This window comes from Rhopilema esculentum, chromosome 11, assembly GCF_057945365.1.
Source record: "Rhopilema esculentum isolate cy_ngs chromosome 11, ASM5794536v1, whole genome shotgun sequence".
Taxonomy (NCBI): Eukaryota; Metazoa; Cnidaria; class Scyphozoa; order Rhizostomeae; family Rhizostomatidae; genus Rhopilema; species Rhopilema esculentum.
In genome coordinates, this window is record NC_142825.1 from 14,609,352 (window position 1) to 14,621,833 (window position 12,482).

Consider the following 12,482-nt stretch of genomic DNA (forward strand, 5'->3'; position numbering starts at 1 on the left):
AATAGCTGCGACAAGTTCATCTTCAGTTGCTGATACGATATCATCAAGCAGTGCTGAGACATCAACAGTGGTTTCAAGTATAGGATCTGTCTCACTTGCAGTTACGAGTTCTGTAGAGGCATCGATAAGTACTCAAGTACTGTTATCGTCTAGCACTGAAATTACATCACCAACATCGAGTATACCAAATGCAGTAGCTTCTACTAGTGTTCCTGTTTCGATATCATCAAGCATTTCTGATACTTCGATTGTGTCCCCCTATGGAACTTCATCAACAGGAATAATTACATCTGATTTGCAAACTAGTATTGGAGCTACATCATCGTTGCCTTCTTCAGTGATTCTGACCACTTCAAATACAATAGCTGCGACAAGTTCATCTTCAGTTACTGATACGATATCATCAAGCAGTGCTGAGACATCAACAGTGGTTTCAAGTACAGGATCTGTTTCACTTCCAGTTACGAGCTCTGTAGAGGCATCGACAAGTACTCAAATACCGTTTTCCTCTAGTACTGAAATTACAACACAAACGTCGAGCATACCAAGTGCAGCAGCTTCTTACAGTGATCCTGTTTCGATATCATCAAGCATTTCTGATACTTCGATTGTGTACCCCTATGGAACTTCATCAACAGGAATAATTACATCTGATTTGCAAACAAGTATTGGAGCTACATCATCGTTGTTTTCTTCAGTGATTCCGTCCACTTCAAGCACAACAGCTGCTACAAGTTCATCTTCAGTTACTGATTTGATATCATCAATCAGTGCAGAGACATCCACAGTGCTTTCAAGTAAAGAATCTGTTTCACTTGCAGTTACGAGTTCTGTAGAGGAATCGACAAGTACTCAAGCACTGTTATCCTCTAGTACTGAAATTACATCACCAACATCGAGTATACCAAGTGCAGTAGCTTCTACTAGTGTTCCTGTTTCGATATCATCAAGCATTTCTGATACTTCGATTGTGTCCCCCTATGGAACTTCATCAACAGGAATAATTACATCTGATTTGCAAACTAGTATTAGAGCTACATCATCGTTGCCTTCTTCAGTGATTCCGACCACTTCAAAAACAATAGCTGCGACAAGTTCATCTTCAGTTGCTGATACGATATCTTCAAGCAGTGCTGAGACATCAACAGTGGTTTCAAGTATAGGATCTATTTCACTTGCAGTTACGAGTTCTGTAGAGGCTTCGACAAGTACTCAAGTACTGTTATCGTCTAGCAACGAAATTACCACACCAACATCGAGTATACCAAGTGAAGTAGCTTCTACTAGTGTTCCTGTTTCGATATCATCAAGCATTTCTGATACTTCGATTGTGTCCCCCTATGGAACTTCATCAACAGGAATAATTACATCTGATTTGCAAACTAGTATTGGAGCTACATCATCGTTGCCTTCTTCAGTGATTCCGATCACTTCTAATACAATAGCAGCGACAAGTTCATCTTCAGTTGCTGATACGATATCATCAAGCAGTGCTGAGACATCAACAGTGGTTTCAAGTATAGGATCTATTTCACTTGCAATTACGAATTCTGTAGAGGCAGCGACAAGTATTCAAGTACTGTTATCCTCTAGCACTGACATTACAACACCAACATCGAGTATACCAAGTGAAGTAGCTTCTACTAGTGTTCCTGTTTCGATATCATCAAGCATTTCTGATACTTCGATTGTGTCCCCCTATGGAACTTCATCAACAGGAATATTTACATCTGATTTGCAAACTAGTATTGGAGCTACATCATCGTTGCCTTCTTCAGTGATTCCGTCCACTTCAAGGACAACAGCTGCGACAAGTTTATCTTTAGTTGCTGATACCTTATCAACAAGCAGTGCTGAGACATCCACAGTGGTTTCAAGTATAGAATCTAATTCGCTTGCAGTTACGAGTTCTGTAGAGGCAGCGACAAGTACTCAAGCACTGTTATCCTCTAGTACTGAAATTACAACAACAACATCAAGCATACCAAGTGCAGTAGCTTCTACTAGTCTTCCTGTTTCGATATCATCAAGCATTTCTGATACTTCGATTGTGTACCCCTATGGAACCTCATCAACAGGAATAATTACATCTGATTTGCAAACAAGTATTGGAGCTACATCATCGTTGTTTTCTTCAGTGATTCCGTCCACTTCAAGCACAACAGCTGCTACAAGTTCATCTAGAGTTACTGATTTGATATCATCAATCAGTGCAGAGACATCCACAGTGCTTTCAAGTAAAGAATCTGTTTCACTTGCAGTTACGAGTTCTGTAGAGGCATCGACAAGTACTCAAGCACTGTTGTCCTCTAGTACTGAAATTTCAACAGCAACATCAAGCATAGCAAGTGCAGAGGCTTCTACTATTCTTCCTGTTTCGATATCATCAAGCATTTCTGATACTTCGATTGTGTCCCCCTATGGAACTTCATCAACAGGAATAATTACATTTGATTTGCAAGCTAGTATTGGAGCTACATCTTCGTTGCCTTCTTCAGTGATTCCGACCACTTCAAATACAATAGCTGCGACAAGTTCATCTTCAGTTGCTGATACGATATCATCAAGCAGTGCTGAGACATCAACAGTGGTTTCAAGTATAGGATCTGTCTCACTTGCAGTTACGAGTTCTGTAGAGGCATCGACAAGTACTCAAGTACTGTTATCGTCTAGCAACGAAATTACAACACCAACATCGAGTATACCAAGTGAAGTAGCTTCTACTAGTGTTCCTGTTTCGATATCATCAAGCATTTCCGATACTTCGATTGTGTCACCCTTTGGAACTTCATCAACAGGAATAATTACATCTGATTTGCAAACTAGTATTAGAGCTACATCATCGTTGCCTTCTTCAGTGATTCCGTCCACTTCAAGTACAATAGCTGCGACAAGTTCATCTTCAGTTGCTGATACGATATCATCAAGCAGTGCTGAGACATCCACAGTGGTTTTAATTACAGAATCTGTTTCATTTGCAGTTACGAGTTCTGTAGAGGCATCGACAAGTACTCAAGCACTGTTATCCTCTAGTACTGAAATTACAACAACAACATCAAGCATACCAAATGCAGTAGCTTCTACTAGTCTTCCTGTTTCGATATCATCAAGCATTTCTGATACTTCGATTGTGTCCCCCTATGGAACTTTATCAACAGGAATAATTACATCTGATTTGCAAACTAGTATTGGAGCTACATCGTCGTTGTCTTCTTCTGTGATTCCGTCCACTTCAAGCTCAACAGCTGCGACAAGTTCATCTTCAGTTGCTGATACGATATCATCAAGAAGTGCTGAAACAACGACAGTAGCCTCTAGGATAGAATCTGTTTCACTTGCATTTACGAGTTCTGTAGAGGCATCGACAAGTTCTCAAGGACTGTTATCCTCTATCACTCACATTACAGCCATAACATCGAACATATCAAGTGCAGTAGCTTCTACCAGTCTTCCTGTTTCGATATCATCAAGCATTTCTGATACTTCGATTGTGTCCCCCTATGGAACTTTATCAACAGGAATAATTACATCTGATTTGCAAACAAGTATTGGAGCTACATCATCGTTGTTTTCTTCAGTGATTCCGTCCACTTCAAGCACAACAGCTTCTAGAAGTTCATCTTCAGTTACTGATTTGATATCATCAATCAGTGCAGAGACATTCACAGTGCTTTCAAGTAAAGAATCTGTTTCACTTGCAGTTACGAGTTCTGTAGAGGCATCGACAAGTACTCAAGCACTGTTATCCTCTAGTACTGAAATTACAACAACAACATCAAGCATACCAAGTGCAGTAGCTTCTACTAGTCTTCCTGTTTCGATATCATCAAGCATTTCTGATACTTCGATTGTGTCCCCCTATGCAACTTCATCAACAGGAATAATTACATCTGATTTGCAAACAAGTATTGGAGCTACAACATCGTTGTTTTCTTCAGTGATTCCGTCCACTTCAAGCACAACAGCTGCTACAAGTTCATCTTCAGTTACTGATATGATATCATCAAGCAGTGCTGAGACATCAACGGTGGTTTCAAGTATAGGATCTGTTTCACTTGCAGTTCCGAGTTCTGTAGAGGCATCGACAAGTACTCAAGTACTGTTATCGTCTAGCACTGAAATTACAACGCCAACATCGAGTATACCAAGTGCAGTAGCTTCTACTAGTGTTCCTGTTTCGATATCATCAAGCATTTCTGATACTTCGATTGTGTCCCCCTATGGAACTTCATCAACAGGAATAATTACATCTGATTTGCAAGCTAGTATTGGAGCTACATCTTCGTTGCCTTCTTCAGTGATTCCGACCACTTCAAATACAATAGCTGCGACAAGTTCATCTTCAGTTGCTGATACGATATCATCAAGCAGTGCTGAGACATCAACAGTGGTTTCAAGTATAGGATCTGTCTCACTTGCAGTTACGAGTTCTGTAGAGGCATCGACATATACTCAAGTACTGTTATCGTCTAGCAACGAAATTACAACACCAACATCGAGTATACCAAGTGAAGTAGCTTCTACTAGTGTTCCTGTTTCGATATCATCAAGCATTTCTGATACTTCGATTGTGTCCCCCTATGGAACTTCATCAACAGGAATATTTACATCTGATTTGCAAACTAGTATTGGAGCTACATCATCGTTGCCTTCTTCAGTGATTCCGTCCACTTCAAGCACAACAGCTGCGACAAGTTTATCTTTAGTTGCTGATACCTTATCAACAAGCAGTGCTGAGACATCCACAGTGGTTTCAAGTATAGAATCTAATTCGCTTGCAGTTACGAGTTCTGTAGAGGCAGCGACAAGTACTCAAGCACTGTTATCCTCTAGTACTGAAATTACAACAACAACATCAAGCATACCAAGTGCAGTAGCTTCTACTAGTCTTCCTGTTTCGATATCATCAAGCATTTCTGATACTTCGATTGTGTCCCCCTATGGAACTTTATCAACAGGAATAATTACATCTGATTTGCAAACTAGTATTGGAGCTACATCGTCGTTGTCTTCTTCTGTGATTCCGTCCACTTCAAGCTCAACAGCTGCGACAAGTTCATCTTCAGTTGCTGATACGATATCATCAAGAAGTGCTGAAACAACGACAGTAGCCTCTAGGATAGAATCTGTTTCACTTGCATTTACGAGTTCTGTAGAGGCATCGACAAGTTCTCAAGGACTGTTATCCTCTATCACTCACATTACAGCCATAACATCGAACATATCAAGTGCAGTAGCTTCTACCAGTCTTCCTGTTTCGATATCATCAAGCATTTCTGATACTTCGATTGTGTCCCCCTATGGAACTTTATCAACAGGAATAATTACATCTGATTTGCAAACAAGTATTGGAGCTACATCATCGTTGTTTTCTTCAGTGATTCCGTCCACTTCAAGCACAACAGCTTCTAGAAGTTCATCTTCAGTTACTGATTTGATATCATCAATCAGTGCAGAGACATTCACAGTGCTTTCAAGTAAAGAATCTGTTTCACTTGCAGTTACGAGTTCTGTAGAGGCATCGACAAGTACTCAAGCACTGTTATCCTCTAGTACTGAAATTACAACAACAACATCAAGCATACCAAGTGCAGTAGCTTCTACTAGTCTTCCTGTTTCGATATCATCAAGCATTTCTGATACTTCGATTGTGTCCCCCTATGCAACTTCATCAACAGGAATAATTACATCTGATTTGCAAACAAGTATTGGAGCTACAACATCGTTGTTTTCTTCAGTGATTCCGTCCACTTCAAGCACAACAGCTGCTACAAGTTCATCTTCAGTTACTGATATGATATCATCAAGCAGTGCTGAGACATCAACGGTGGTTTCAAGTATAGGATCTGTTTCACTTGCAGTTCCGAGTTCTGTAGAGGCATCGACAAGTACTCAAGTACTGTTATCGTCTAGCACTGAAATTACAACGCCAACATCGAGTATACCAAGTGCAGTAGCTTCTACTAGTGTTCCTGTTTCGATATCATCAAGCATTTCTGATACTTCGATTGTGTCCCCCTATGGAACTTCATCAACAGGAATAATTACATCTGATTTGCAAGCTAGTATTGGAGCTACATCTTCGTTGCCTTCTTCAGTGATTCCGACCACTTCAAATACAATAGCTGCGACAAGTTCATCTTCAGTTGCTGATACGATATCATCAAGCAGTGCTGAGACATCAACAGTGGTTTCAAGTATAGGATCTGTCTCACTTGCAGTTACGAGTTCTGTAGAGGCATCGACATATACTCAAGTACTGTTATCGTCTAGCAACGAAATTACAACACCAACATCGAGTATACCAAGTGAAGTAGCTTCTACTAGTGTTCCTGTTTCGATATCATCAAGCATTTCTGATACTTCGATTGTGTCCCCCTATGGAACTTCATCAACAGGAATATTTACATCTGATTTGCAAACTAGTATTGGAGCTACATCATCGTTGCCTTCTTCAGTGATTCCGTCCACTTCAAGCACAACAGCTGCGACAAGTTTATCTTTAGTTGCTGATACCTTATCAACAAGCAGTGCTGAGACATCCACAGTGGTTTCAAGTATAGAATCTAATTCGCTTGCAGTTACGAGTTCTGTAGAGGCAGCGACAAGTACTCAAGCACTGTTATCCTCTAGTACTGAAATTACAACAACAACATCAAGCATACCAAGTGCAGTAGCTTCTACTAGTCTTCCTGTTTCGATATCATCAAGCATTTCTGATACTTCGATTGTGTCCCCCTATGGAACTTTATCAACAGGAATAATTACATCTGATTTGCAAACTAGTATTGGAGCTACATCGTCGTTGTCTTCTTCTGTGATTCCGTCCACTTCAAGCTCAACAGCTGCGACAAGTTCATCTTCAGTTGCTGATACGATATCATCAAGAAGTGCTGAAACAACGACAGTAGCCTCTAGGATAGAATCTGTTTCACTTGCATTTACGAGTTCTGTAGAGGCATCGACAAGTTCTCAAGGACTGTTATCCTCTATCACTCACATTACAGCCATAACATCGAACATATCAAGTGCAGTAGCTTCTACCAGTCTTCCTGTTTCGATATCATCAAGCATTTCTGATACTTCGATTGTGTCCCCCTATGGAACTTTATCAACAGGAATAATTACATCTGATTTGCAAACAAGTATTGGAGCTACATCATCGTTGTTTTCTTCAGTGATTCCGTCCACTTCAAGCACAACAGCTTCTAGAAGTTCATCTTCAGTTACTGATTTGATATCATCAATCAGTGCAGAGACATTCACAGTGCTTTCAAGTAAAGAATCTGTTTCACTTGCAGTTACGAGTTCTGTAGAGGCATCGACAAGTACTCAAGCACTGTTATCCTCTAGTACTGAAATTACAACAACAACATCAAGCATACCAAGTGCAGTAGCTTCTACTAGTCTTCCTGTTTCGATATCATCAAGCATTTCTGATACTTCGATTGTGTCCCCCTATGCAACTTCATCAACAGGAATAATTACATCTGATTTGCAAACAAGTATTGGAGCTACAACATCGTTGTTTTCTTCAGTGATTCCGTCCACTTCAAGCACAACAGCTGCTACAAGTTCATCTTCAGTTACTGATATGATATCATCAAGCAGTGCTGAGACATCAACGGTGGTTTCAAGTATAGGATCTGTTTCACTTGCAGTTCCGAGTTCTGTAGAGGCATCGACAAGTACTCAAGTACTGTTATCGTCTAGCACTGAAATTACAACGCCAACATCGAGTATACCAAGTGCAGTAGCTTCTACTAGTGTTCCTGTTTCGATATCATCAAGCATTTCTGATACTTCGATTGTGTCCCCCTATGGAACTTCATCAACAGGAATAATTACATCTGATTTGCAAGCTAGTATTGGAGCTACATCTTCGTTTCCTTCTTCAGTGATTCCGACCACTTCAAATACAATAGCTGCGACAAGTTCATCTTCAGTTGCTGATACGATATCATCAAGCAGTGCTGAGACATCAACAGTGGTTTCAAGTATAGGATCTGTCTCACTTGCAGTTACGAGTTCTGTAGAGGCATCGACATATACTCAAGTACTGTTATCGTCTAGCAACGAAATTACAACACCAACATCGAGTATACCAAGTGAAGTAGCTTCTACTAGTGTTCCTGTTTCGATATCATCAAGCATTTCTGATACTTCGATTGTGTCCACCTATGGAACTTCATCAACAGGAATAATTACATCTGATTTGCAAGCTAGTATTGGAGCTACATCTTCGTTGCCTTCTTCAGTGATTCCGTCCACTTCAAGCACAACAGCTGCGACAAGTTTATCTTTAGTTGCTGATACCTTATCAACAAGCAGTGCTGAGACATCCACAGTGGTTTCAAGTATAGAATCTAATTCGCTTGCAGTTACGAGTTCTGTAGAGGCAGCGACAAGTACTCAAGCACTGTTGTCCTCTAGTACTGAAATTTCAACAGCAACATCAAGCATAGCAAGTGCAGAGGCTTCTACTATTCTTCCTGTTTCGATATCATCAAGCATTTCTGATACTTCGATTGTGTCCCCCTATGGAACTTCATCAACAGGAATAATTACATCTGATTTGCAAGCTAGTATTGGAGCTACATCTTCGTTGCCTTCTTCAGTGATTCCGACCACTTCAAATACAATAGCTGCGACAAGTTCATCTTCAGTTGCTGATACGATATCATCAAGCAGTGCTGAGACATCAACAGTGGTTTCAAGTATAGGATCTGTCTCACTTGCAGTTACGAGTTCTGTAGAGGCATCGACAAGTACTCAAGTACTGTTATCGTCTAGCAACGAAATTACAACACCAACATCGAGTATACCAAGTGAAGTAGCTTCTACTAGTTTTCCTGTTTCGATATCATCAAGCATTTCCGATACTTCGATTGTGTCCCCCTATGGAACTTCATCAACAGGAATATTTACATCTGATTTGCAAACTAGTATTGGAGCTACATCATCGTTGCCTTCTTCAGTGATTCCGTCCACTTCAAGCACAACAGCTGCGACAAGTTTATCTTTAGTTGCTGATACCTTATCAACAAGCAGTGCTGAGACATCCACAGTGGTTTCAAGTATAGAATCTAATTCGCTTGCAGTTACGAGTTCTGTAGAGGCAGCGACAAGTACTCAAGCACTGTTGTCCTCTAGTACTGAAATTTCAACAGCAACATCAAGCATAGCAAGTGCAGAGGCTTCTACTATTCTTCCTGTTTCGATATCATCAAGCATTTCTGATACTTCGATTGTGTCCCCCTATGGAACTTCATCAACAGGAATAATTACATCTGATTTGCAAACTAGTATTAGAGCTACATCATCGTTGCCTTCTTCAGTGATTCCGACCACTTCAAATACAATAGCTGCGACGAGTTCATCTTCAGTTGCTGATACGATATCATCAAGCAGCGCTGATACATCAACAGTGGTTTCAAGTATAGGATCTGTCTCACTTGCAGTTACGAGTTCTGTAGAGGCATCGACAAGTACTCAAGTACTGTTATCGTCTAGCAACGAAATTACCACACCAACATCGAGTATACCAAGTGAAGTAGCTTCTACTAGTGTTCCTGTTTCGATATCATCAAGCATTTCTGATACTTCGATTGTGTCCCCCTATGGAACTTCATCAACAGGAATAATTACATCTGATTTGCAAACTAGTATTGGAGCTACATCATCGTTGCCTTCTTCAGTGATTCCGATCACTTCTAATACAATAGCAGCGACAAGTTCATCTTCAGTTGCTGATACGATATCATCAAGCAGTGCTGAGACATCAACAGTGGTTTCAAGTATAGGATCTATTTCACTTGCAATTACGAATTCTGTAGAGGCAGCGACAAGTATTCAAGTACTGTTATCCTCTAGCACTGACATTACAGCACCAACATCGAACATACCAAGTGCAGTAGCTTATACCAGTTCTCCTGTTTCTATATCATCAAGAATTTCTGATACTTCGATCGTGTCCCCCTCTGGAACTTCATCAACAGGAATAATCACATCTGATTCGCAAACTAGTATTGGAGCTACATCATCGTTGTCTTCTTCAGTGATTCCATCCACTTCAAGTACAATAGTTGCAACAAGTTCATCTTCAGTTACTGATACGATATCATCAAGCAGTGCCGAGACATCCACAGTGGTTTCAAGTATAGAATCTAGTTTACTTGCAGTTACGAGTTATGTAGAGGCATCGATAAGTACTCAAAGACTGTTTTGGTCTAGCACTGAAATTACAATGCCAACATCGAGCATACCAAATGCGGTAACTTCTACTAGTCTTCCTGTTTCGATATCATCAAGCATTTCTGATACTTCGATTGTGTCCCCATATGGCACTTCATCAACAGGAATAATTACATCTGATTTGCAAACTAGTATTGGAGCTACATCATCGTTGTCTTCTTCTGTGATTCCGTCCACTTCAAGCACAACAGCTGGGACAAGTTCATCTTCAGTTGCTGATACGATATCATCAAGAAGTGCTGAAACACCGACAGTAGCCTCTAGGATAGAATCTGTTTCACTTGCATTTACGAGTTCTGTAGAGGCATCGACAAGTTCTGAAGGACTGTTATCCTCTAGCACTGACATTACAGCCATTACATCGAACATATCAAGTGCAGTAGCTTCTACCAGTGTTCCTGTTTCGATATCATCAAGCATTTCTGATACTTCGATTGTGTCACCCTTTGGAACTTCATCAACAGGAATAATTACATCTGATTTGCAAACTAGTATTAGAGCTACATCATCGTTGCCTTCTTCAGTGATTCCGTCCACTTCAAGTACAATAGCTGCGACAAGTTCATCTTCAGTTGCTGATACGATATCATCAAGCAGTGCTGAGACATCCACAGTGGTTTTAATTACAGAATCTGTTTCATTTGCAGTTACGAGTTCTGTAGAGGCATCGACAAGTACTCAAGCACTGTTATCCTCTAGTACTGAAATTACAACAACAACATCAAGCATACCAAATGCAGTAGCTTCTACTAGTCTTCCTGTTTCGATATCATCAAGCATTTCTGATACTTCGATTGTGTCCCCCTATGGAACTTTATCAACAGGAATAATTACATCTGATTTGCAAACTAGTATTGGAGCTACATCGTCGTTGTCTTCTTCTGTGATTCCGTCCACTTCAAGCTCAACAGCTGCGACAAGTTCATCTTCAGTTGCTGATACGATATCATCAAGAAGTGCTGAAACAACGACAGTAGCCTCTAGGATAGAATCTGTTTCACTTGCATTTACGAGTTCTGTAGAGGCATCGACAAGTTCTCAAGGACTGTTATCCTCTATCACTCACATTACAGCCATAACATCGAACATATCAAGTGCAGTAGCTTCTACCAGTCTTCCTGTTTCGATATCATCAAGCATTTCTGATACTTCGATTGTGTCCCCCTATGAAACTTTATCAACAGGAATAATTACATCTGATTTGCAAACAAGTATTGGAGCTACATCATCGTTGTTTTCTTCAGTGATTCCGTCCACTTCAAGCACAACAGCTTCTAGAAGTTCATCTTCAGTTACTGATTTGATATCATCAATCAGTGCAGAGACATTCACAGTGCTTTCAAGTAAAGAATCTGTTTCACTTGCAGTTACGAGTTCTGTAGAGGCATCGACAAGTACTCAAGCACTGTTATCCTCTAGTACTGAAATTACAACAACAACATCAAGCATACCAAGTGCAGTAGCTTCTACTAGTCTTCCTGTTTCGATATCATCAAGCATTTCTGATAATTCGATTGTGTCCCCCTATGCAACTTCATCAACAGGAATAATTACATCTGATTTGCAAACAAGTATTGGAGCTACAACATCGTTGTTTTCTTCAGTGATTCCGTCCACTTCAAGCACAACAGCTGCTACAAGTTCATCTTCAGTTACTGATATGATATCATCAAGCAGTGCTGAGACATCAACGGTGGTTTCAAGTATAGGATCTGTTTCACTTGCAGTTCCGAGTTCTGTAGAGGCATCGACAAGTACTCAAGTACTGTTATCGTCTAGCACTGAAATTACAACGCCAACATCGAGTATACCAAGTGCAGTAGCTTCTACTAGTGTTCCTGTTTCGATATCATCAAGCATTTCTGATACTTCGATTGTGTCCCCCTATGGAATTTCATCAACAGGAATAATTACATCTGATTTGCAAGCTAGTATTGGAGCTACATCTTCGTTGCCTTCTTCAGTGATTCCGACCACTTCAAATACAATAGCTGCGACAAGTTCATCTTCAGTTGCTGATACGATATCATCAAGCAGTGCTGAGACATCAACAGTGGTTTCAAGTATAGGATCTGTCTCACTTGCAGTTACGAGTTCTGTAGAGGCATCGACAAGTACTCAAGTACTGTTATCGTCTAGCAACGAAATTACAACACCAACATCGAGTATACCAAGTGAAGTAGCTTCTACTAGTGTTCCTGTTTCGATATCATCAAGCATTTCTGATA

The 12,482-nt window shown here is 40.3% G+C and overlaps 1 protein-coding gene across 1 annotated transcript in view; it reads left to right on the forward strand.

The window, feature by feature from the left end:
- The window catches only part of LOC135693452 (uncharacterized), a 95,024-nt gene that overhangs the window by 47,509 nt on the left and 35,033 nt on the right, over positions 1 to 12,482 (forward strand). Inside the window, exons 17-18 of the mRNA XM_089111438.1 lie at positions 119 to 8,776; positions 8,903 to 12,433. Of these exons, the coding sequence (XP_088967564.1) occupies positions 119 to 8,776; positions 8,903 to 12,433 (12,189 nt within the window). The remainder of the gene's footprint in view (positions 1 to 118; positions 8,777 to 8,902; positions 12,434 to 12,482) is intronic.